Raw genomic sequence first — 27025 nt, 5'->3', positions numbered from 1 at the left:
ACAGTTGTCCTTGATACATTTCAATTAATTTGCTACAATATTTAAGCAGTAAACAAGTCAATGTTATACCTGTATAAGTGAGAGAAAATAGTTTGGCTCTGTTTAAGGAACAAGGGGGAACATTTGGAGTTAAGAGCAGTGAGTATGGCACAGGAAGGGTAATCCATTGTGCTGAACATTGGCGTTGTTGCACTGAAAGGTCTTTGGCTTCCAGAGAGAAGAATGTCCTCCAGTTTTTTGGTGGCTTGTGGCTCTTGTGTGAATCTGAAACGCCTCAAGGGTGGAGTCTCCACTCAAAGGGCGTGGAGAGAGAGACTTGAGCGGTGGAAGTTTGATGCCGAATTCACGGAGAAACAGTGACGCTCTCTCATGCTGAGGAGAGATAGAGGTGGAGGTCGGAAATAGCGTAAAGGTGTCATAAGTATGTGGAAGTTAGCAGGTAAACATAGCAGGAGTGTAAATTAGCGTGGGAACAGGTGTAACAGGCGCGGGAAAGAGTACCTGAAATGGAGCTAGGACTCGGGCTACTGACAGACTTCTGTTTTTAAATAAACGCACGAGGGGACAGCGCGCGCTGGACCGTTAAGAGCTATGTTTCCGGCGGAGTGTGTAAGGCGCTCATGGGATGCAGCGTGTTGAGGACTAAGCTGAACCCGAGCAGAGCGCTGCCCCTCGCCATGCTGCTGCTCTGCGCCTATCTTTCCTACTGCCTCACCGGCTGGAGCGAGTCTGCGCCCAGAGTCGCCCACCCGTCCGTCACCGCGCCTCTCTCCTCGCAGCCGCAGCTCCCGCGGAACCTTACTGCACCTTCCGCGCGAGAACCGCTGGACTCAGACAGCATCCCGGTTTCGAGCACATTCGGGACTAAGAAGCTTCCGCAGGCCATCATCATTGGAGTGAAGAAGGGAGGCACGCGCGCGCTCCTCGAGTTCCTGCGCGTGCACCCAGACGTGCGTGCGCTTGGCGCGGAGCCGCACTTTTTCGACCGTTTCTACGACAAGGGGCTCGAGTGGTACAGGTGGGTGAGAGAGAGAGAGAGAGAGAGAGAGAGAGAGAGAGAATAAATGTGGGTAAACGTTAGAACTTCCCTGGTGAAATGACGTTTCTCGTTGATATTCATAGTAAAATAATAGAACCTTCCTGCAAAATATAGTCTCTGTGTCTTTCAAAGGGTGTCTTTAAAAGGCAGAGCAAGACAAGTTTATTTTTATTATTTTTAGCGCACCACAATATTAAAGCAAACTGCTTTACAGAATTAAACCCAGTAAACATTTAGCCGTTGATTCAACGTTGAAATAACGTAATGACTGCCGTCTAATCAACGTTCTCTTAAGGTTGAAAATGAAAGTTGAAAAGACGTCCAAACACAGACATTGAAAAGACGACTGTTAGACGTATTTTGGACGTCCATTGACGTTATTAATTGGTCCCGAAATAAATTACTCGTATAAAACGCGTTTTGGACGTCCACTGACGTTATCGATTGGTCACCACTTAACGAACTTATTAAGATGGATTTTGGACGTCTATTGACGTTTAAAATATGTCCTTGACGGACAACTACTTTTAGACATATTTTGAACGTCCAGGGACGTTCCTTGTTTACTGGGAAAGAAACAGTAAAAAAATAAATAAATATGAAATGTACCACACAAATCGTCAATGTGGAAATCCTACGTAATAAAGGGATTCTACAACATTAAATGGTTACGAGGCAAACAAAGTCATTGAGAGTGGTTTCATTTGAAATGCTCTGTGGAGAAACATTTAGAGACTTGTTCACAGCAAACATCCTCAAACCTTAATGACTTCACTAAAAAACACATCACAAAATGTGTCAGAAAACTAGTGAATATTCTGTATTATGACAGACAGTGTTTATGACGTTTTGAAAGATAATGACTAGTAAATAATATACATTATTACACTCTAATGAAAAAAGGTGCTCTACAAGTTTTACTGTACACCCTATAGTAGTTGGACTTTAAAAATCACTGCACTCTCTCGTCCCAGAAAAGTCAATATTTGTAATTTTTCAAAACAGCTGTTTAAGTAGAAATAATATATATAAAAAGACTGGGAGTGCAATCATTTAAAATAGTTAAAAAAGTAAAAAAGTAGTAAAGACCTTCCCTTGAAGGGACCACCACAGTGACAGTGAAGACTCCCGCCGCTGTTGATTTTTTCAGAGACGACGGCAAAACTGTTTCCAGATAAAACGTGTTGAATTATTTTTTAAATATAAAGGGATCTTTGTTGGTTAAATGGTTCTTCTCTACGAAGGGAAGCCTGTGGTTCTGTTCTGTACAGGTTTAAATGGTATGAAAAAGGAAAGTACTATGAAAGTGACTCTAAAGACAGTGTTGTACGCTGATGGCAGGGCAAAAATGCATGAGTGCAATGCTCTTTTCCAGACAGTATATTAGCACAGGTGTGGCCATTTATTTATGTGCTGTTCTTTCCTTCTGGGACCATTTTAGTGTAAAATGTAAGGCCAGAGCTCCCAAGTAAGAGACAGCCTAGGTGCTCAGGTGCTGAACCTACATTACAGGTTTGAACTGAGCCAAAAAGAAATCAAACAGTGAGAGAGACACAGCTGAGTGAAAAGAGGAGTCCTTTCTCCAACCAAATGGATTCAAAGTAAATAAATCAGAAAAATGCTGACGTAAAGCACCTCTAAACATCGGTGTGTGTTTGTGTAAACTATTATAGCTCTTAAAGGCTAAGCACCACTTAATGGCCCTCCATGAATATTCCACATTATTGTAGTTACTGACAGATATAAGTATGAATTAAAATGAAAATAGCAGCTTAATTTGCTTTAAAACTGACAATTTTATTAAATTGACGGAAAAACCCGAGCTCGCTACGGAAATTCTTGAACGCGACCGTGACGTCACTGGTGGACAACAGCTGAACAACGCCGCGGTTAAACACCGTTATGACTGACTGTTATGACAGTATCTAGCTAAATAACCAACATTATTCATGACAATAGCCTAGCAATAAGCTAAACTCAAATGTAGAGGTATCAGTATTCCTCCTATTTCGGGCCGTCCCCTAACTCTGGCCACTGCCGTATATGGTGCAATTCCGCTCTCTCTCTTCGCCAATCGCATTGGGTAAAACAATAAAACATAAGTTCAAGCCCCAGTAGGGCATTTAAACATAGGTTTTGCAAGAAATCACACATTTAAACAACATTTAAGTCTCTAACAGTGTTGTAATTCTTTGTGTGCAAAACTGCATGTGGAACACAACACATTTCCATTTTGCGACAGATATTTCCCTCAGTGTAAAAGTTAGCTTATCGGTTAGCTTCCTTTTCTCTGAGGGGAAAATCTACCCCCACTGTAATCCTTACATGTAGAGTACGGATACCAACACAGGACAAACGTAATCTCATTGTGAACCTCTCAAAACCACTGAATGTGGTAGCAACTGTCTCGTTTGACTGTCACAAGCAGGGGAGGTGGCCGAAGTTGGGGGGCGTTAATAATCTTAGCAGTATTAGCACCTACTTAAACAAAAGCGTTTTTATCTAAAAACATATTTACTTTCAAAGTCAAGCAAGTCTTGGACATTAATCTACACACGTATGACTCCTGAAAAATGTTGATTTGAGTTAATAAAATACTTCTATTTATTTACAGTTAGCTAAGATTTCTAATATTGTAATTAAAGTGGCCGGAACTTGGGGTATTTACGCTACCTTTATTTTTGTAAATGTGATCGAAGTCGAATTCGAATTCATCCAAAACTTTAAACCTCCGTAATGCAGCTACGTAGCCGAGTATAATCTGAGCCACCGAGTTTAGCGAGTCAAGCTAACGTTAACTAACACCAACTAAAACAGGCGAAGTGAGTGTCCTTACCCTGTTTACCTCCATGTTACAGAGGCTCTTCAACACCTTTCGTTGGTGTCCTTACATGCCCATATTGTTGGAAAAGCGCCAGTGAAATGAGCTACAGATAACGGAGTGAGCGGATGGTCCTTTCCAAAGTGTCCGTTTAAAGTTGACAAATTTAGTCCATTTTCTGGATATTTTGGGATCTTTGGGCCATTTGTGCACAGATGTCCCACTGTACATTGAATGATTGCAGCCAAAAACAACACACCTTTTCGTCATTTTGCATTAAATTAAGTGCAGCTTCTAGAGTTGTTGTCCACCATCTACGTCACAGGCAAGACGCCTATTAGAGTTTCCCAACACCGTTGGGGGGGTGACCAACGGTCTTGTAAACCTTATTCCTTGAATTAGTAAGAAATAACATGTTTTCTGACTATCAATAAACACAAGTTAGGAACTCAAATTCCACTGTTTTTATTTGTCTGACACTTTCATAGAGCTGGTGCTTAGCCTTTAAAAGGATATTCAGTGGGAATTAGCTACTTAATTCAATATGATAAATTACAGTAAAATCCATGTAGTGCACAAATAACCGCTGAAGATGTAGATAAGGTCAACATTCCATACACATTATCCAATAGGTCTGACTTACATGGCCCCTAATCTTTTCAAAGTTTCTCCCTCAGTGATGAATATTCCAGCCAGCCGTTTAGACAGGATATCTCAGGGGATAATATCTCACCTGTTTCTCAGCTACTTGTCAGCGTATAACAAGTGTATTGGCTGATGTTCAATCTTCAGATTTCTACTGCTGTCTAAGACTTCAGATCCCTCGAGTACAATATGTCTTCGTCGCAGCGCTGATGTCGATATGTCCTTATGCTTCATGATGAAATGTGCAACAGAATTTATCATGCATGAAAGAGAAGGAATGGCATTCATAGATAAAACTCAGCAAAGTGAGCAGTGCTGTGCTGACAGTTCAGTGCTTTTCTTGCTTGCCATTATACACTCTCAGAAAAAAAGGTACCCTTCACGGCTCCGGGTGTGCCTCAAAGATATGCCTTTAGTACTTTTAGTTAGAGAACGTAATTTTATCGTTTTCCTTTGCAACTGTGTATTTATATGTCGCATTGATTCAGAACAGCATGTCTTTTCTCCTGACTTTTATCTTAAATGTTATGCACTGAAATGCACCAGATGTATATTTAACGTGCACAATTAGTCTTCTAAAAATTGTTGTAGGGCAGCAGGTAGGTGTCGCAGTAACACAGCTCCAGGGACCTGGAGGTTGTGGTTCGATTCCCACTCCGGGTGACTGTCTGTGAGGAGTGTGGTGTGTTCTCTCTGTCTCTGCGTGGGTTTCATCCGGGTGACTGTCTGTGAGGAGTGTGGTGTGTTCTCTCTGTGTCTGCGTGGGTTTCCTCCAGGTGACTGTCTGTGAGGAGTGTGGTGTGTTCTCCCTGTGTCTGCGTGGGTTTCCTCCAGGTGACTGTCTGTGAGGAGTGTGGTGTGTTCTCCCTGTGTCTGCGTGGGTTTCCTCCAGGTGACTGTCTGTGAGGAGTGTGGTGTGTTCTCCCTGTGTCTGCGTGGGTTTCCTCCAGGTGACTGTCTGTGAGGAGTGTGGTGTGTTCTCCCTGTGTCTGCGTGGGTTTCCTCCGGGTGACTGTCTGTGAGGAGTGTGGTGTGTTCTCCCTGTGTCTGCGTGGGTTTCCTCCGGGTGACTGTCTGTGAGGAGTGTGGTGTGTTCTCTCTGTGTCTGCGTGGGTTTCCTCCGGGTGACTGTCTGGTGTGTTCTCCTCGTGTCTGTGTGGGTTTCCACAATTAATAACATGTACTTTGTTGCAATAGTGTATTCTTGAAATTAATAAAAGTAGTTTTCCATGTTTTGTCTCATCGCCAATAATATCATTATCACTCTGAAATATTGTGATATTATTTTAGGGCTATATCGTCCACCCCTACTTCCTATGACAGATCAGTGTAGCATCTCAATGATTTTGAAGAGGTAATTTTAAGGGAAAAATATTCCATAATGTTTAACTATGTGTTTCAAATAAATAATTGTGAATGATATGTTTTTCTGTTTTTTTAGGCAGCTATTAAACTTTAAAGTGGTCAGTTTGCTTGATTAGCATGGGGAAATTTAGTATGAATGGGCTCAAATAGAGTAACACGATTCACTGCTGCCTTATAAAGGTGTTATATAATGATAATGGCATTTAATTCAGTAAATTGTTTCCCGATTTTCTTTATTTACAAACATTTGCTTCGCCCAGCTGATGAAAACACATTCATGTAAACATGCGTACGTGAAAGCTAACAACTATGTATAATAATAGATAGTTGCAGGCAGGAGATTATGTAGTAACTGTAGTAAGCCTACCCCCCCCCCTGGTGTTAAACATACGTTAAGAGTAGGGTTATATAACGGAGTGTTTGTCTAAAACATGGCAACCAAATGAGCTCGACTGTAAAGAGTTGTGACTACTGTATAAGTGATAAATTCTAATGGAAAAGATGACCTGGATGACCAAAGCTGTAATTTTGCTGTAGTTCTGCTCGGCTGCCAAGTGCAGTGAATGGAACCCGCTCTTGATGGTCTCCAGATGTCAGGAGGATTCTTGAGAATTCTTTAGCTAAGAAGAGTCTTCTCATTACTCTAAACTGTCTCCTGTGGGAGAGGAGGCGTGTGGGGTGTGGGCGAGAGAGGATGAGGAAGAGCAGAGAGAGAGGGGAATAAAAAAGTTTCGCTAACAAATCCAACATTCGCAGGAGAACGTTGGTCTCAGGATGCTTCTCCTAACACATTTACCAGCTTCAGAAACTGAACTTAGGAAGAACACATGGTAGCATTTTTGTCACTGATAATTTTAGCGAGCTCTAACCCTCCTTTCCATTCTCCCACACCTCTTCCCGTGCTCTCAGATGCTCGCTATAGGAGGAGAGGAAGTGTTTGTGTGCGAATTCCTGTGGCAGACCTTGCCTCCAGAAGCCAAAGTTGGGCACTATGTGTGTTTTAATTGCTTGGAGGGAGTTGGGCTACAGAAGTGGGCATGCCACTTGGAGTCTTTGCCTTAAAAACACCCAGACTCTCTCTCTCTCTCTCTCTCTCTCTCTTTCTTTCTCTCTCTCTATGTCTCTCTCATATGGCAACCTTATTACATACAGATGTGTCCATGGCAGCCATACAAACCATATGTTTCATGGTGATGATGTCTGAAAGCGCATGTTCCTCAAACTGACTATAGCCCTCTTTTCATCAAAGACTACAGATCTACGGTCGCTTCCTGTGAAAGCCCGCTAAGTGGCAGGCCACAGTAGGCCAGTCCAGCACAGACTCGAGCTGACAGTGTGGTGACTGACTACAATAATCACACTCATGACTATGTTGAAAGCCCCTCTTCAACCCAAGCATAACTCAGTATGGCATCAGAAATGAAGGCAGTCGAGCGCCATCTGAGAAACCTTCAGCATGTGTGAGAGTCACATTCACGCTGAATCAATTGGAACAGATGAAAAGGAGGTGATTGTTAGCGATTAAAGGCACCTTCAGTCCTTGCACTCTTAAAAATATGCTTCACAAAATGGTCTATTGAAGTGACAACAAAGAAATAAACACTTCTTTTGCCTAAAAATAACTTTCTGTGACATAAAACTTTGTAAAGACTTTTTCAGAATATCTATTTCGTCTTCAGTTCCCTAAAGAATTTTTATTTTGGATGTACTGCTTTGGAAAGAACCTTGCAGTACACACACATTCACACCTATGGACACTTTTGAGTCACCAATTCACCGTGTGTTTTTGGACTGTGGGAGGAAACCCATGCAGACACAGGGAGAACACACCACACTCCTCACAGACAGTCACCCAGAGGAAACCCACGCAGACACAGGAAGAACACACCACACTCCTCACAGACAGTCACCCGGAGGAAACCCACGCAAAACACAGGGAGAACACACCACACTCCTCACAGACAGTCACCCGGAGGAAACCCTCGCAGACACAGGGAGAACACACCACACTCCTCACAGACAGTCACCCGGAGGAAACCCACGCAGACACAGGGAGAACACACCACACTCCTCACAGACAGTCACCCGGAGGAAACCCACGCAGACACAGGGAGAACACACCACACTTCTCACAGACAGTCACCTGAGGAAACCCACGCAGACACAGAGCTGTGTGACTGCGACACTGCCTTCAACATAACCGCACCCCACTCTTTCCAGTCGGATTCTTCTGTATCTTTATCTGACATCAAGTTATACAATACATTTTTCTTTGTGTCTTTGGGACGTCTATTGTGACAAGGCATCTATAAATGTGTAAAACTCTATGTTATGACTGAGTATTCACATGTTGTTCAGGCCAGCCCTGCAGAAGAGAACCCAGTATCTCTAAACACATCCATTGGAGGTTTCTGGAAGGATCTGAAAGTATTTTTTCTATGATATCACCCCAAAAACAGTCTTGACACCTTTATTATGAATGTAGTAGACAGAGTTTCAAAGGTCAACACATACTCTCTTTAAAGTCCAAAGTAAGCATTTTTGCTTTTACCTTTCCACCCATTTATGCCGACGACTGACAGTATTCCGTCACCATTGCCCCCAGGGGGAAACTGGGTTGAGTGACCCCCAGGCCACAGGTCATACATGGAGTGTCAAACAAACTCAGCACCATGGCTCCCTGCCCAGCCTTCAGCAGCCCAAGAGGTTTCTCCTGTCTCGCCGACACAGTTGGCTGCGCATACACTGCCTCAAGCTCACAGTGCGTACTTCTACATTCTTCTTCAGAGCAGAAGTGTCAGATACTTCTCTGATCCACCTGTGGTGGGAGTCTCCACTTAGTGGGAAGCGTCCCCCCCCCCAACCACTAGATTTTTCCTGACAGCAGCTTTTTTTTCTGCCGTGGCGTGTGGTCACGTTGTCAAAGAATTCATCTGAGGGTTCAGTATAAAGGCTGTCTTTTGTAGTTCAGAAGAGGATTCTATGAGATATTGAAACATACAATTTCTACTGCTGCAATGAGAGGATCACTGAAAGAGCTGTTTCTGCAGACTGGGTAGAAGGCCCATAATGTGAAAAGAGCAAAGCATTGAATGCTCTTTCTCAGTTGTATGGTGGAGTATTGCTATCTTCCTGTTCTGTCAGAGTACAATGATTTAATTTAAACTTAAAAGATGTGTGAAAAGTTGGAACTAAAGAAACTTCTATAAACGGTGCTCAATGCACAACGGGGCAGGGCGGGGGTGCAAAAGTGAAGTTTATGCAGCCTGAGCTGACCCATCAGTCCTCGTTGAAATGGATCTTGAACAATGACTACAGCAATTTAAAACACAGTGATTATACATGTTTCACGTAAAGAAATATATACATATACAGTCTGAGGACAAAGGGAGGGAGGCTTTAGACCCCTTCGGTACAGTGCTTGCTTGGCAACGTGATAAACGTTACATTGTTTTGTGGTTTTTTTGTTGTTTGTTCCAGTGTGATAACTAGGCAAATGCAGGGGGCATATTGTTATGTTTTACTAACAACCCCATTGGACCTCTTTTATCATTATAGTTAAATATACAACTTTATACTTAGGTATGGTGACATAATAATCTACTTTGTGAATAGAATACACCAGAGCCCCATTCATTCATTCATTCATCCATTATCTGTAAGCCCTTATCCAGTTCAGGGTCGCGGTGGGTCCGGAGCCTACCTGGAAGCACTGGGCACAAGGCAGGAACACACCCTGGAGGGGGCAGGGGTTCACTCACACCTATGGACACTTTTGAGTCCCCAATCCATCTACCAACTTGTGTTTTTGGAGCGTGGGAGGAAACTGGAGCACCCGGAGGAAACCCACGCAGACAAAGGGAGAACACACCACACTCCTCACAGACAGTCACCCGGAGGAAACCCACGCAGACACAGAGAGAACACACCACACTCCTCACAGACAGTCACCCGGAGGAAACCCACGCAGACACAGGGAGAACACACCACACTCCTCACAGACAGTCACCCGGAGGAATCCCACGCAGACACAGGGAGAACACAACACACTCCTCACAGACAGTCACCCGGAGGAAACCCACGCAGACACAGGGAGAACACAACACACTCCTCACAGACAGTCACCCGGAGGAAACCCACGCAGACACAGGGAGAACACACCACACTCCTCACAGACAGTCACCCGGAGGAAACCCACGCAGACACAAAGAGAACACACCACACTCCTCACAGACAGTCACCCGGAGGAAACCCACGCAGACACAGGGAGAACACACCACACTCCTCACAGACAGTCACCCGGAGGAAACCCACGCAGACACAGGGAGAACACACTCCCTTGTTTGTAAATAAGCAAACTTACCTAGAAACATAATTGCCTACAACAGAAGTGAACAGGATGTTAAATGGGTTCGATTGTTCACTAATGCTCTGGATTTTGTAAGTGTGTGTGTGAGCCTGGTGACTTGAGTTGGATTGTGTTGATTATCATTGCTGAACAAAACTTCCTTTGAAAGTCAGAGGCCAGACCAGACTATTAGTATGTAAATGATCAGTGAAGCCAGTATATCTTGGACAATTCGTCACTGGTCAAACAATAAACCTCAAAAACTGGCGCGTAGAGATTTTTCACAGAACATAAAAGTAAATGGGTGTGGACAATTATAGTGTTGCCAGGAAGGGAAAAAAATTTATCAAAAAAAAAGCAGGGGGGACATGCGCAAATGCGTTTCTTGACATCTGTTTTTTTGAAACGGGTTCTCAGTTGCTGCCAAGTCCCTGGGTTCACTTTTCTAGAGGCTCATATATGCCAATCTGAAGGCTTTAGGATACCCGCATAACAGTCCTGTCAAGAAAAAAACCCCAAACAAAAGGCTTAATGGTTTTTCAGTGTTGATACATTCGGTTTTAGAGGGTTTTGGAACAATGCTTTTCATGGACTACGGAAAGCAGCACATGCACTCAAACAGGGAAACCACCGCCTATCATGGCATTATCGTGTGGCTGAGCGCACTGGGGCCACAACAAACCTGACTTCAGGGAAGCTGTGCATTTAGCTGGCATTTAAGGCTCAGCCACAGCTCTGTGCGGAGTTGGTAATTAAATCATTTGTTTTCCCCGTTTGACTGGAAACAGGTCCTCAATGGATTAAAAAGTGGTTTCAACCCACACAGATCATCAGCATGGAGAAACAACCGTTTAGAAGTAGCTCAACTACTGTTTTACTGATAGAAAATGAATAGCTGCTGCAAATTCTATATGTTACAGCTGGAGAGGTAATTGAGGCCATTTTTTAAAAAAAAGGCCTCACACCCAAATGACTTACAGGAACATTCTCATGGTGCACACGGATATTTCTTATGCTTCAGATTAGTTCCATGCTTGTAAAAAATCAGAAATCTGGCTTCAAGATGTGCAATGCCTTTGACAAGAATCCCTCTTGTCAAAATACATGCACACGAAAGGTTTGATGGTGCAACTTATGTCATAAAACACTTGTCAATCCTGATAGATCTACCTTCACAAACTGTTAGAACTTATCCTCAGACCAAAAGAAGGTCCTTTTTGTTTTGAGTTGAAATGGACTCCTTTTGCGAAGCATTGGGCAGAGGAATAGCTGTAGTCCAGATTTCACAGCGTCCAGTTATAATTGGCTTAAACTGGAGCAATGACACAAAAGAACTCTAACTCATTAAATAGCGCTGGATGGCCTGTGGTATACCCCTTACCATGATATTTAAAAGGGTTCACCTTTGATAAACAAGTGCCACGGTTTTAGATATCACCCAAGCACACTTCATAATCTGACAAAATTAAAAAAGACTGAGCAGAGACATGTACCTCCTCCTTTAACCATTTGTGTAAATGAGTGTGACTCAAATTTAATCTAAATATTCTAAAATAAGGGCAGTGTTTCCCAGAATCCTTGATTCCATTTGATATGATGCACTGGTCGTATGTTTGACACAGCAAGAAATAAAGAATGCTTGAATATTTATGTTAATATGGGTCTATATATTTCCCATTTTCAGGTTATATGCCTACAGTGAATGCACTTTATCATTATTGAGGTAAAGAGGTAGAAATAATTTCAAAAGAGGGAGGATCTGACCTCGTTGTCGGTTTGATTGCTTACTTTTTACAATACTTTGTTCATTTTAATTATATTATACTAGTATTATACATGGGCGGCACGGTGGCGCAGCAGGTTAGTGTCGCACAACTCCAGGGATCTGGAGGTTGTGGGTTCGATTCCCGCTCCGGGTGACTGTCTGTGAGGAGTGTGGTGTGTTCTCCCTGTGTCTGCGTGGGTTTCCTCCGGGTGACTGTCTGTGAGGAGTGTGGTGTGTTCTCCCTGTGTCTGCGTGGGTTTCCTCCGGGTGACTGTCTGTGAGGAGTGTGGTGTGTTCTCCCTGTGTCTGTGTGGGTTTCCTCCGGGTGACTGTCTGTGTGGGTTTCCTCCGGGTGACTGTCTGTGAGGAGTGTGGTGTGTTCTCCCTGTGTCTGCGTGGGTTTCCTCCGGGTGCTCCGGTTTCCTCCCACAGTCCAAAAACACAAGTTGGTAGGTGGATTGGTGACTCAAAAGTGTCCGTGTATTTGTGTGTCTGTGTGTGTATTCCCGCCTTGCGCCCAATGATTCCAGGTAGGCTCTGGAATCGAACTGGATAAGCGGTTACAGACAGTGAATGAATGAATAGTATTATACAACATACTTTGCTTGTTCCCGTGCGTTAAATGCAGTTTGATATCTGTGCTTAATAAAGCGAAAGGCCCATATGATTATTTGTGTGTATGTAAATCCTAGTTATGTGATTCCTTACCTATTCGCTGAAAGAGTCAGCAAAATTGTGGTAGTTATTGATGTTTCATACCTAGGATGTTATTGAATGAGGATGACATCAAAGTAGAGTAATGTAGCGACAGGCCAGAAGGTCAAAGTGGCAGTCAGAGGAAAACTCTGGTGGCAAACCGTGTCATTAATATGTTGACAGCTTGCCAATGAGCTGACCTCTCACCCCTGAGATATTTATATATATAAAGAGACATTCATCATCCAGCATGACATCAGATGTATGCATTAAATGCTAACTACTATACTGTGTAATTCAGGCATTAAACATAGAGCATTGAACAATAGGCCCTCAGAGCTTTTCATAATATGTCAGCATCCAAAATTACATCCACCTACATACATTATTTGCCCATTGTTTTGTTGACACCATCACATAGACATTTATTCAGATATCAAAGATATTAATGTTGAATTTGACCTCATTTGTCCTTCCACTGCTGTAATAGTTTGGCAGCTTTTATCCTTGAGGATCTAGTCCTGGACCACCCCTTCACCACAACCCATTCCTGCTCATCCCAAAGACATTGGGATGAGTCTGGATTACAAACAACACTCAACAGAACACAGTTGTGAACAAAAAAAATGTAAAAGCAATGTTCTGATAAAACCAAAGGAGAACATTATGGGTTTTCCCCCCCCCAGAACATTTGGTGAGAGCACTGACTTGGTTAACAGTAATAGAATATTACGGAATGGTTTCCAAACAAAAACCCCAAAAGGAAAAACCATATCCTACCATTAGAGGAACGTTCCGTATATGCCAATTATCGGTGTTGATCTCTATGTTTGAACCAACATCTGTTATCTGGAACCAGATTTACTCTTTGGCCCATATAGTCATTGGCGGGAAGTGTTAAATCTGCTTCTTAAAGCTCCCTGATGAAAATCTAATCCCTTTCCCTGACAAGGTTCTTCCAATGGAAATATATGTAGTGTATGTACATATAACATCCACACCTTAAAATGGAAACATTGCTAGACATTAAAAAGCCATCCATCCTCTCTCCACAGAGGGGTCATCCTCAAGCATAAAAAATGCATTTAATATGCATTGATCATGCATGACTTGAGTATTGATCAGAGGAGTTTAATCTCACTCTCCCTCACTTTGATTCGAATATAAACCTCACATTGATTGATGATAAGTTTGAATCTTTATGGTAGCATTAATTCAGTTTTGCCCTTGAATCTGACTTGATAATATTGTAGCCGTGATTTACACATTTACCAACCGTAGTGTATCCATAGAGATTTACATCTGTATAAAGTGATACTTAATATACTGCGTGGACAAATGTTTGCTTATTAACGTCTTTTGAGAGCAAGAATATTATTGAATATTGACGAGGTGGTCTCCAGTTTGCAGTAGCCACAGCCTCTATTCTTCTGGGAATGTGATACACTAGATGTTGGAACATTGCTGTGAGGATTTTATTACGTGTGGCCGTGAGAACATTAGTGAGGTCAGGAGTTGGTGTTTGATCATTGGTTCTGGATCACAAACACAATTCCAATTCGTCTCAAAGGTTGCGGATGGAGCAACAACTTTCAAATGAATAGGTCCACTGCTTCGTACCCGAATGCTGGAAGGCTTTATACTCCTCTAACAGGTACTTTGGGCATGGTGACCTTAACCTCTGCTTCAGCAAATCCTATTCAATTGATTGGTGGTTTTCTATGGAGATTATAGAAGCGATGTGTGGAGTCAGCAATGGTTTCTTATTACAGACTCCATTCAAACACTTCTACATGCATTTGATGCAGCAGAAGGTATATGGAAACCTCAACAGCACTGGAAGTATGTTCAAGTGGGAATGTAGACGATTCACTTATTTTTACAACATTATTTTTTATCTTATTCTAAAGCTATTTACATTTGTTTATTTAAGAATTTTGAATCATTCATTCATTCATTATCTGTAACCCTTGTCCAGTTCAGGGTCGCGGTGGGTCCAGAGCCTACCTGGAATCATTGGGCGCAAGGCGGGAATACAACCTGGAGGGGGCGCCAGTCCTTCACAGGGCAACACACACTCATACATTCACACACTCACACCTACGAACACTTTTGAGTCGCCAATCCACCTACCAACGTGTGTTTTTGGACTGTGGGAGGAAACTGGAGCACCCGGAGGAAACCCAGGCGGACACGGGGAGAACACACCACACTCCTCACAGACAGTCACCGGAGGAAACCCACACAGACACAGAGAAAACACACTACACTCCTCACAGACAGTCACCGGAGGAAACCCACGCAGACACAGAGAGAACACACCACACTCCTCACAGACAGTCACCGGAGGAAACCCACGCAGACACAGAGAAAACACACCACACTCCTCACAGACAGTCACCCGGAGGAAACCCACACAGACACAGAGAGAACACACCACACTCCTCACAGACAGTCACCCGGAGGAAACCCACGCAGACACAGGGAGAACACACCACACTCCTCACAGACAGTCATCCGGAGGAAACCCACACAGACACAGAGAGAACACACCACACTCCTCACAGACAGTCACCCGGAGGAAACCCACGCAGACACAGGGAGAACACACCACACTCCTCACAGACAGTCACCCGGAGGAAACTCACACAGACACAGAGAGAACACACCACACTCCTCACAGACAGTCACCCGGAGGAAACCCACGCAGACACAGGGAGAACACACCACACTCCTCACAGACAGTCACCGGAGGAAACCCACGCAGACACAGAGAAAACACACCACACTCCTCACAGACAGTCACCCGGAGGAAACCCACACAGACACAGAGAGAACACACCACACTCCTCACAGACATTCACCCGGAGGAAACCCACACAGACACACAGAGAACACACCACACTCCTCACAGACAGTCACCGGAGGAAACCCACGCAGACACAGAGAGAACACACCACATTCCTCACAGACAGTCACCGGAGGAAACCCACGCAGACACAGGGAGAACACACTCCTCACAGACAGTCACCCGGAGCGGGTATCGAACCCACAACCTCCAGGCCCCTGGAGCTGTGTAACTGCGACACTACCTGCTCCACCATGCCGGTCTGAATTTAGAATCAGAAATCACATAATTTTATCATTTCTTCCTGACTTTTTCTAAACACATTCATATTTAAATACATCCAGTTTTGAGATGTGTTTTGCAGCACCTGAGCACTGGAGGTTAGCTTGTACTTGAATGATTTTAACCATATTTAACATCACTAAATGCACCTGTCCCATTCTTTGGAAAACCCATGAAAAATTCCTTTAAAGTGGGATATGAAATATTTACCCACATGTCAATTCACACAGGACTAATATAACCTTGGGTTATTTTTGCAGATTGCTTTACAGTAGGTAAAAGCTTTGGGAATCTTTTCTGAAACACGAGTGCGCACTGTTGAAAAATGACTAAACTGGTTTATTTGGATGGGACTAAAACCAGTACCCCAATTCAACAGGTAAAACTAATCCTGTCTGAACTGGACTTTAGAGACGTAACACATAGCAGCTTATGCTAGATGTTTTTAGCCTTTTCATGAACAATTAGAGCGACAGTGTTTTTACATTAACCTTTCTGTCGGCAAGAGCTGGGGTTTGCGTTTAAAATAGGTATAATATGAATTTGGCAAATGAATAAATATTTTTTTCAGCCATAGGCCCTTAGTATATAAATATATATTAGTCTTTAGGAGGCCTTTTGAGTTCCCTAAGCCAGCTTACTGGAATTATTATCTTACCGAAGGTGTCTCAGTCATGTCCAGGAAGAGTAGTAAAGCTCAGTGAGGTGATTGTCTTATTATATAGAGTTTTATTACCTTTTAAAAGGACTCCAACACCCATGAGTCTTCATCTGAGTGTTCTGTATAGGGTTAATAGGTATTATTGGCCATGAATGGGTTTAACTGCAGGGGAAGTGGGTTTCTGTTGGGAATGCTTGCACGTGGTATTAAAAAAGTGTCGGCTTTATGGGGGAAACACCACAGGGGCCAATCCTTCTGAAACACATGTGGTCAGAATTAGCATAATTTGAGGTGCACTGTGGCTCATAGTTTGGAAATCCCATTTAATCCTGAAGAGACTTCAGTCGTGGCGCTTCTCACCGCTCCAAGTCGCACAGGAAGAAAGGCTCATTGCTGGGAGGAAACAGCACTGAACCACTGGCCAACATGAGATTTCTATGACGCTGGGTTGTCATGCTCTGCTGCTTTGCTGTCCCCACCAAGAATAACGTTAAGCCAAACTGAAGGAAACCGTTTGATAAAAAGAAACAGTAAAAAATGGCAATTGCTTTGTTAAACCAAATCAAACAGCTCAAGGTCTAGTTTCCACATCATACAACCCACACATAATAATATTCTCACTTTCTTTATTATTATTTTGATGTCAGAATGCCAGAACATGTAAAAACATACTACTGTTATTTTTAGAGATTCATGGGTATTTTTTTTATGAAGGAAAAGCTCTTCAGGTTTGCCGAAATTGTGTCTTGACAGATTAAGACAGTAGTGGTAAGGTCTAGGGTGAAATGACAGCATAGTGGTTGACTGCCCATCCGTTTACCACAGTTTACCACAGAGCCGAATTGAGCAGAACAAGATGCTTCACCTAAACAGCTTTCTTCTTACTTTTCATTGTATTAGTGTTTATTTACATATATTGTAATATTATACAGTGTTTTAAGGAGCAGTAACAATCACACTGCCCAGAAAAATAACTTCAAACAGTGCTCTTGGCTGGCTAAAGACTTTGGCACATACTTTATTTGACCTACAGTTAAGTTCTAAACCTCCTCTGCCTCATACTCAGAGGTTGAGGAATTCTGGCAGGATGTGGAATGTTGTGGATGGTTCTCACAGAGATCTGAGCCCATTTCTTGTAACACTGCTGCATCCTGAGGCCATGTTTCTACCCCTCACTGCACAGTCTTGTCTGTGTGTGTAAACCTGGCACCTTGTCAGCCCCCACTGTCCAACATGCCATCTTCTGTCCCCTGAAGAGAGGCTGATAGACATGGAAAACCACGCAGCTACAGTGTCCACTTCTGGCCCAGTTTGAATGAACACTCTTCTCTCAGATTTGTCAACTTTGTAGAGTTCTACTTTTTTTTTGGTTCATAAGAACGAACATTGTAAAGTGCGAGGGTCTGTACATGATCTCACACATCATATACACACATAAGTGCAACTCTTAGGATTGTTTAGGAGGGAATTGCGTATCATTTATCCAGCCCTCTAAAACCTCAAAAATATTTGGTCACTGTTTATCTGTATTTCCAACAAAACTTGAATGTTAAGTAATTCTATTTCATTCATTCATTCACCCTTATCCAGTTCAGGGTCGCGGTGGGTCCAGAGCCTACCTGGAATCATTGGGCGCAAGGCGGGAACACACCCTGGAGGGGGCGCCAGTCCTTCACAGGGCAACACAAACACACACTCACACATTCACTCACACACACACACCACACTTTTAAGTCACTAATCCACCTACCAACGTGTGTTTTTGGACTGTGGGAGGAAACCGGAGCACCCGGAGGAAACCCACGCAGACACAGGGAGAACACACCACACTCCTTACAGACAGTCACCGGGAGGAAACCCACGCAGACACAGAGAGAACACACTACACTCCTCACAGACAGTCACCCGGAGGAAACCCACGCAGACACAGGGAGAACACACCACACTCCTTACAGACAGTCACCGGGAGGAAACCCACGCAGACACAGAGAGAACACACTACACTCCTCACAGACAGTCACCCGGAGGAAACCCACGCAGACACAGGGAGAACACACCACACTCCTCACAGACAGTCACCCGGAGCAAACACACGCAGACACAGGGAGAACACACCACACTCCTCACAGACAGTCACCCGGAGGAAACCCACACAGACACAGAGAGAACACACCACACTCCTCACAGACAGTCACCCGGAGGAAACCCACGCGAACACAGGGAGAACACACCACACTCCTCACAGACAGTCACCCGGAGGAAACCCACGCGGACACGGAGAACACACCACACTCCTCACAGACAGTCACCCGGAGGAAACCCACGCGAACACAGGGAGAACACACCACACTCCTCACAGACAGTCACCCGGAGGAAACCCACGCGGACACAGGGAGAACACACCACACTCCTCACAGACAGTCACCCGGAGGAAACCCACGCAGACACAGAGAGAACACACCACACTCCTCACAGATAGCCACCCAGAGCGGGAATCAAACCCACAACCTCCAGGTCCCTGGAGCTGTGTGACTGCGACACCTACCTGCTGCGCCACCGTGCCGCCCATAACTAATTCTAATAAAACTTAATGAAACACCATGTTTTTTTTAAAACACCTTCTAAAGAGATAATATGCCTCACTTCAGAAAAAAATGTAATAGTTTGTAGCTATAGCTACTGGGGATAAATGATTCCAGTGACTCCTTGATAGTGACTCCTTGGACTATACACACAGATGTAATATTGGATCAGTGGTGGGTGAGATAAAAAAAAAACTCTTAATACATAGGTCAAGACCCGCTGAAAGAAAATGAAAAAGTGTGTATCTGTGTGTTTTTTGTGTGCGAATGTTAAAAGCAGTGGCCTGATAAAGTTGGTCGTTCATTCATTGATGTATCTTCAGCTTTTATAAAGCTCTTAGTGGCTCAATGGGAGCTCCTTCAGTGTGGGCTGAGATGTTTACAGAGAAGACTTTATGGTCTGAAATTTGGTGTGTGACAGCTTTAAAAAAAGCACTGCTGACTGTCCATAGTATTCCATTTAGGTGTTCACCTTAGTGACATTAAGAACTATTAGTACTTTCAAACTCCGCTCTCTTACACACGCTGTTTGAAATCGGAAATACTTTGCTGTGCTGAAGTCTTTGATCTTTCGTTATGTTTATTGTCATATTTCAAGGTTTTGTTGTAGACTGTGGACATTTCTTAGTAGCTAGATCGGTCCTCCAGAATGCCTGCAGGTCGTGTTACGCAGCACAATACAAAGCTGTTTAATCATTTTTGGCAGAGGTTAGTAAAGAGACAGTGGCTGGTTTCACATGAACGTTCAGATATCAGTGCGACCCAAGACCCCACGCTTATCAAGCCACTTTTGTCCCTATAATGATATCTTTCCACAATAGTCTCCTTTCTGACATTTTATAACCTTTATCACAAGCGGAAGTTGTTATGTACTGCAACTGAACGTGGTTCAAGATTGTGGCTGGAGCGTCCATGCTGATTTAACCCTTTCTTTTCTTTAAGACATTGGTTTATACCCTGCTTACACACAATATCCAGTAGATATTCAATGATTTTGTTCATTTTACAAGCTTTTTTATCCTGATGTCAAATAACGCCCCCTTAAAATTCTCCCGCTCTGAGTCACAGAATTAGTACCCAGTTTATTTGGCCGTGGGGAGGCTGGAAATGGAAGTGTATGATTTAGGTGTGTTAAATGAGTACGGCTAAAATGAGTACAAGGAAATAAATGGTGTGGAGAGGTTGTATGATTGTGTTGGAGTGAAATGCACATGTATAATCAGCAGCAAATTACTACTACTGAGTGGATTCTCTAAACAGCAGGGAGATGTCTGTTAAATAGTGACAGTCTGCTACTCCCCACTAATGTTTCAGAAACACCATGTCTTCATTTTGTCAGTTATATCTTAAGCTGTGAGATAACATGTCACCAGACTTCAAGAATGATCAAACGCATGACCGCTGAACTTGAACTCCTGGACAATTACCCAGCCATTAGTAACTGATGTTTAAAGGAATCCCATAATAGATCAGAACTGACAGGAAGTGAAGCTGTGCAATACATTTAAAAGAAAAATATGAAAATCAGGATGCATTCTCTGAGTAGATGAGAAAGCACTGTTTTAATTTGCTCTGGAGAAGAGTGTGTGGCGTGTAATATGTACTATATACAATACGTTATGTAAATGTATATAAATTTGCATCATATAGTCATTTATATTCATAAGAGCCTATGGGATCCATTTCATTTATTCATTACATATACATTAATATAAAACGTCTTCACAGTGAGGTTTACTTAGTGAAGTAACCACAGCATTGTTACTGTTGATTGAGAAGTTTGATTACATTTTATTTATTTTAAAATACGTATTCAATGTCATAACTAACTTTCTTATACTTTCTTCTCTCTCAATCTGTCTCTCTCTGTGTGTCTCTCTCTCTCTCTCTGTCTCATTCTGTGTCTCTCTCTCTCTGTCTCTCACTCCCTCTGTCTCTCACTCTCTCTCACTCTCTCTCTGTCTCTCACTCTCTGTCTCTCACTCTCTCTGTGTCTCTCACTCTCTCTGTGTCTCTCACTCTCTCTGTGTGTCTCACTCTCTCTGTGTGTCTCACTCTCTCTGTGTGTGTCTCTCTCTCACTCTCTGTGTCTCACTTAGAAACTTTGAGAGAGAACTCCAGTTTCTTCATTTAAACCCTCCATTTATCTCTTGAAAAATTGCTCAAGTAGGAACATTCATTCATTCATTGTCTGTAACCCTTATCCAGTTCAGGGTCGTGGTGGGTCCCTTTTATAAATTTTACGTTTCCTCACCCTTTGCTAGTTCTCCAGTCTGTTTGCATGCTCAAACTCGATCTAATGTGTTTACGAAGCCCCAGTGTCTGGACATTAGTAAAAAAAACAAACTGTCTCGGTCTGGTATGCTAGTCTTTGTACTCTTTCTCTGCTCATGGCAGAGGCATCTGGGGTGTTTTTAGACAACGAAGAGACTCCAAATATTGAAAAGCACAAACCAAAATGAGGATTGCTCTATTGCTGCTTCATACTGACTTATTTTTGCTGTTTCTGATCCTTTAAGGTGGAAATGTCTCCAAACTCGAGAGATGGCTAGCTGCATTACCAAAAGTGCTACAATGCTAAACAACTCGAGTTACAAATGAGTTTCTGTGGTAGTTCAAACAGTAAATAAAACTTACAAACCAGTCAAACTTCATCCATATACAAACAGTTTTTTTCAAACGTAACATTCCACCTTAAAAGACAATCTTAGATGTTCCCTTTAAAGCTTCTGTGTCTGTGGCTTAAAGCTCTCAACAAAAAAAATCACTATACAGGGTGGGCCATTTATATGGATACACCTTAATAAAATGGGAATGGTTGGTGATATTAACTTTGTTTGTGGCACATTAGTATATGGGAGGGGGGAAACTTTTCAAGATGGGTGGTGACCATAGTGGCCATTTTGAAGTCGGCCATTTTGGATTCAATTTTTGTTTTTTCTATGGGAAAAGTGTCATGTGACACATCAAACTTATGGGGAATTTCACAAGAAAAACAATGGTGAGCTTCACAAGGCGACACACACACACACACACATTCACATTCACCCAGTTCTGCAGTGAAAGCCTACAAATATTCACCTCTCCTTCTAGAGAAGAGAATATAATATTAAGGAACACAACTGACTCTAAAATCACTGTGGTACCTTTAAAGGTTTGTACTTTTAGTAACAATAATGCACTTGTTACAGTAGCTTTTTTTCTGACAGTGTTCCAACCCTGTAATATTACACCTTTTTTCACTGAAGGTGTATTTTGAACTCTAGCGAGTCCAGAAGACAGAACCCTACAGTCGTATTCAATTAATTCCTCGGTCTGGGAGCTGAAGGGTTATTTTTAATCCTGTGAGAGAACAATTAATGATTTTGTTTGGTGCCATGACCACATTAAGTATGGATGAATTCAGCTAGACAGCTTTCAGTCATTCCATGATAAACAATACTTATCAGAGAGACTTTCCAGGGTCACTGAGGCGGCAGAACACAGACACATAGACACACACACACACACACAGTCAGATATAACCTGGATCTCCTTCTGTCCTCCTCAGTGGTAGATCACACCTCGGAGACAGACACATTGATCTGCAGTAATTGTGGTGCAGAGTGGCAGAAACATGGATATGTGTGGATATACGATACAGCAATGAGCCTGAGCTCTACTCCACTCACAAAAATTAATAGATTTTCTTTTTACAGATTGAGAAAACCATACACTAGGTCCTTCACAAATGGCCCACTACATTATACTTAGTGTATTAGGGCTCTTACGAATGAATAGGGATTCCTGGAACCTACATGTTTTTATCCAAATCCAATTCTAAATTGGCTGCTTATATATATTTATTTATTTATTTTTCTGCTGTGATTAGTGTGCATTGTGTACCAAAGCTCATGTTGCTGTTCCCAATTGTATATAACCCATGCCCAGTGTAATGTGTTCTATGAATGGTTTTGTAGTTTTAGATTCATGCTAGTGGTCATGTGAGAATAGTTCTTTCATCCCACTGTGTTGTAGTTAATGGTATAATTAGGGTTGTGTCTACCTTGTTCTATATATTATGTATCTTAGATATTACTAAGTAACTGTGCCACATTCTGGATGTCATCATCCAGCCTCTTTGAATGTTATTGTCTTTGTTTTATTTGTGAGTTTAAGCTAGTTTAAATGGATAGTTATTTGTGGCTTAATGGACAGTCCTGTTGAACAACTCACCCCAGCGCTGTCAAAGTATGTCAGTGTCGAACTGCACTCGCTGTAGATTGAATCAGACATATCTTCCGTGGTCACTTTCCAAAACCAACTTTTATTTACGCCAACGGTCTGTGTTTGCTTATGGATGCCCCTGATTTGACATGTGAAGCACAGGAACGTCCCTCCCTTTTAACCGCCCTTACGAGATTCTAATGCTAAATTGTCATCAGGGCCATTCCCAGAGCCGTGCCATTAAACCACATGTGAAATCCATTCAAAGTGCAGAATTGGAGTCTTCTGACAAACAGGGCCATGTGGTAAATATCAGTCTGGTAACTGAATGTGGTGGAAGTGAATTAAGTAGCAAGTTGACAGCGCATATTTATTTAATATTTGGGTTGTAACAGTTTATCCCAGCTCATGATACACTTTCTTTGGAAAAATCAAGTAAGTTTAACCTTAAGCTTTGTCTATATATCTCTTAGCTCCAGTAACAGCCTCTGCTCATAAATGACACATTGCTGTGAGGATCCTGTTGTTTTCAGCAACAAGAATATTAGTTCTGGATCACAGACACCACTCAGAGATACTGAATGAAACTCCATCTCTCCAGAAATCACAGTTCCACTACTGCACTGTCTAATATTGGGTACATTTATATCCCTGTAGTCAACACCTGACATTGGGCATGCCAAAATGTACCTGTGGTCTTAATATATCTGTGACATACTGGTAGAAATACCACACCACCCTTCGCACACTCCTAAACAGCCCTCTTTAGATAAGCTGGTTTGAGCACTTGTACCTTCAAATGGCAATGAGCCACTGCCCACGCCAACACAAGTGCACAGAAGTGAGCGGTGAGGAACAGAAGCTCTGATTTTTAGCATTTTTGGTTGGTTTTCTTTCCTCTCTGTTATTGTATTAGCCATTTATTTCTCCAAGCTCCAAGCCATTCAAACTCATACTTGCACTGTCACACAAATGCATGTCTGGTGCTTTGTTTGAAAATATTCAGACAATTCTGAATCTCTGCAGTTTTCTGACTTGTTATCACTGTAAAAAATGCTTTTTTTAAAAAAAAAAACATAGCTTGAAAACCTTAGATGTGATAAAAAAAATATGTCTCTTTCACACTGCTTACACTGCCTTTGACAAGTGTATGAAGATAAAGTTGTCTCTTAAGTGTTCAAAACACATGTATTTTTAATCAGACCCAAGCCACATCTATTAGCTCTACATCATTAACCGTGGACCCCAGACCACATCTAACGTAACTGAGGAATTAGCCGTGGTGTTTAAGGCGAGATGGCTCGTCCTAGAGACCTGGATAACGGCACATCACCTCTACAACAAACACGCACATGCGTAAACACGCACACAGAGGAGGCACTCAGACGGTGGGGAAAAGGGAGGAGGAAGTCTTTGGGGCAAATTACTGTTAAGTGGTTCTTGTGGCTTTGTGGCTTTTGCTGATCAGATCCTTATTGAGTGGCATCCTGTTTCACATGAGGTCCATAAGGCTTCTTTAATTACAGCACTTTCGCAGAGCTAGGCCTATACATGGTGAATGACAAAGACAGCCTCCTCCATTTGATTTCCCTCACATGTACAAAAACAAAGGCTTGAAGCCATTGGCGGTTTGGCTCAGACGAAGAGCTGCTGTGAACATTTCCAATGTAATCTGCTGGCAAGAGCGAGCCATATTCGTTCTTCGCAGTTGGTGCAAATGAAATGAAGAGAAAACTATTCAAGTGCTTACACAAGATGTTCCCAATCTTAGTTTTGGAGCCACTTGGACCTTCTCTGGCCTTGCAGGTCTCAGATGTGGTATGTGCCTTCAGCAAGCTTTTCTCATGACTCTTCTGTGAACAATTTATCCTTATACACTTACATTCTGTCTTATAACGTCATGCAGAATTATCTGATAGGGCCACATAATTAATCATCTGTAAATCATCATACTCATAGTGTTGGTTGTTGCAGGAGGATACACTATTTGTATAATCTAAGATGTTCCAGCTATGTTTGTAAAAGTATTGTGAAAAGGAGTCACGTGATCTGAACATAGCTGATTTTTTTAAAGAACTCAGCATTAGTCAGTGTCTGATGTGTGTCATTCAGAACATATCATTTGTTTTTTAAAAAGCGACCTAAAATGTGGTTTACAGTACTCTGTAAAGGTTTTATTCATTCATTCATTATCTGTTACCCTTATCCAGTTCAGGGTCGCGGTGGGTCCAGAGCCTACCTGGAATCATTGGGCGCAAGGCGGGAATACACCCTGCAGGGGGCGCCAGTCCTTCACAGGGCAGCACAGACACTCACACACTCACACCTACGGACACTTTTGAGTCGCCAATCCACCTACCAACGTGTGTTTTTGGACTGTGGGAGGAAACCGGAGCACCCGGAGGAAACCCACGCAGACACGGGGAGGACACACCACACTCCTCACAGACAGTCACCCGGAGGAAACCCACGCAGACACAGAGAGAACACACCACACTCCTCACAGACAGTCACCCGGAGGAAACCCACGCAGACACAGAGAGAACACACCACACTCCTCACAGACAGTCACCCGGAGGAAACCCACGCAGACACAGAGAGAACACACCACACTCCTCACAGACAGTCACCCGGAGGAAACCCACGCAGACACAGAGAGAACACACCACACTCCTCACAGACAGTCACCCGGAGGAAACCCACGCAGACACAGAGAGAACACACCACACTCCTCACAGACAGTCACCCGGAGCAGGAGTCGAACCCACAACCTCCAGGCCCCTGGAACTGTGTGACTGCGACACTACCTGCTGCGCCACTGTAAAGATTTTATGCACCTGAGAATTAAAAAAGTATTTATCTGAGTAGTAACATTATTTTAAAAAAAAGTTTAAAATAAAACAAATATTAAGTAATGTTCCTTCCTTGTGCGCCCAGTGATTCCGGGGAGGCTCTGTGCCCCACCATGACCCTGAACTGGATCAGAAAAATACAATGTAACCATCCAACAATCTAAAATCTGGTTTAGCATGTGAACTTTCTTGGAGATTAAAATGCCAAAAAATTTAAGGTAAATGCCAACTTCAGACTCCTCATGAAGGTACATTTAAACTCATTTAAAGTATTTATTATTATTTGTGTTTGGCAGAAACCTGATGCCGAGGACTCTGGATGGCCAGATCACCATGGAGAAAACACCCAGTTACTTTGTGACCAAGGAGACCCCTTCCAGACTACGTGCCATGAACTGCAACACCAAGCTGATCGTGGTGGTCCGGGACCCTGTGACCAGGGCCGTGTCTGACTTCACACAAACCCTGACCAAAACACCAGGGCTGCCCTCCTTCCAGAATCTGGCTTTCAAGAACTCCAGCTCCGGAGCTGTGGACACATCGTGGAGTGCCATACGCATCGGTCTGTATGCTCAACATCTAGAGAACTGGCTAAGACACTTCCCTCTGTCCAGCTTCCTGTTTGTGAGTGGTGAAAGACTGGTTAGTGATCCAGCTGGTGAAGTGGGTCGTGTGCAGGACTTTTTGGGCCTGAAACGCATTGTGGGTGACAAGCATTTCTACTTCAACCGAACAAAGGGCTTCCCCTGCCTGAAGAAGCCTGAGGGGAGCAGCAGGCCTCGCTGCCTGGGCAAGTCCAAAGGCCGGACACACCCACCCATCCCTAACGAAGTGCTCCAGAAGCTCAGAGACTTCTATAGACCCTTCAACCTCAGGTTTTATCAACTGAGCCATCAGGACTTCGGCTGGGACTGA

General features: G+C 43.0%; 1 protein-coding gene across 1 annotated transcript; it reads left to right on the top strand.

The window, feature by feature from the left end:
* Positions 1-620: 620 nt before the first annotated feature.
* LOC136665160 (heparan sulfate glucosamine 3-O-sulfotransferase 3B1-like) lies at positions 621-27025 on the top strand. The gene is made up of 2 exons (XM_066642750.1): positions 621-1018; positions 26407-27025. Exons 1-2 carry the CDS (start codon positions 621-623, stop codon positions 27023-27025), a joined length of 1017 nt encoding a protein of 338 aa, XP_066498847.1.

Source organism: Hoplias malabaricus, chromosome 13 (genome assembly GCF_029633855.1).
Source record: "Hoplias malabaricus isolate fHopMal1 chromosome 13, fHopMal1.hap1, whole genome shotgun sequence".
Classification (NCBI taxonomy): domain Eukaryota; kingdom Metazoa; phylum Chordata; class Actinopteri; order Characiformes; family Erythrinidae; genus Hoplias; species Hoplias malabaricus.
The sequence above is the reverse complement of the archived record's forward strand: the minus strand, read 5'-3'. Positions and strand labels throughout refer to the sequence as shown.

Bases quoted from the DNA above. Each gene is read 5' to 3' on its own strand.
- LOC136665160 (XM_066642750.1), top strand. From the start codon at position 621: ATGGGATGCAGCGTGTTGAGGACTAAGCTGAACCCGAGCAGAGCGCTG. The intron at 1,019-26,406 runs GTGGGTGAGAGA...TGTGTTTGGCAG, and splicing joins AAGGGGCTCGAGTGGTACAG to AAACCTGATGCCGAGGACTC.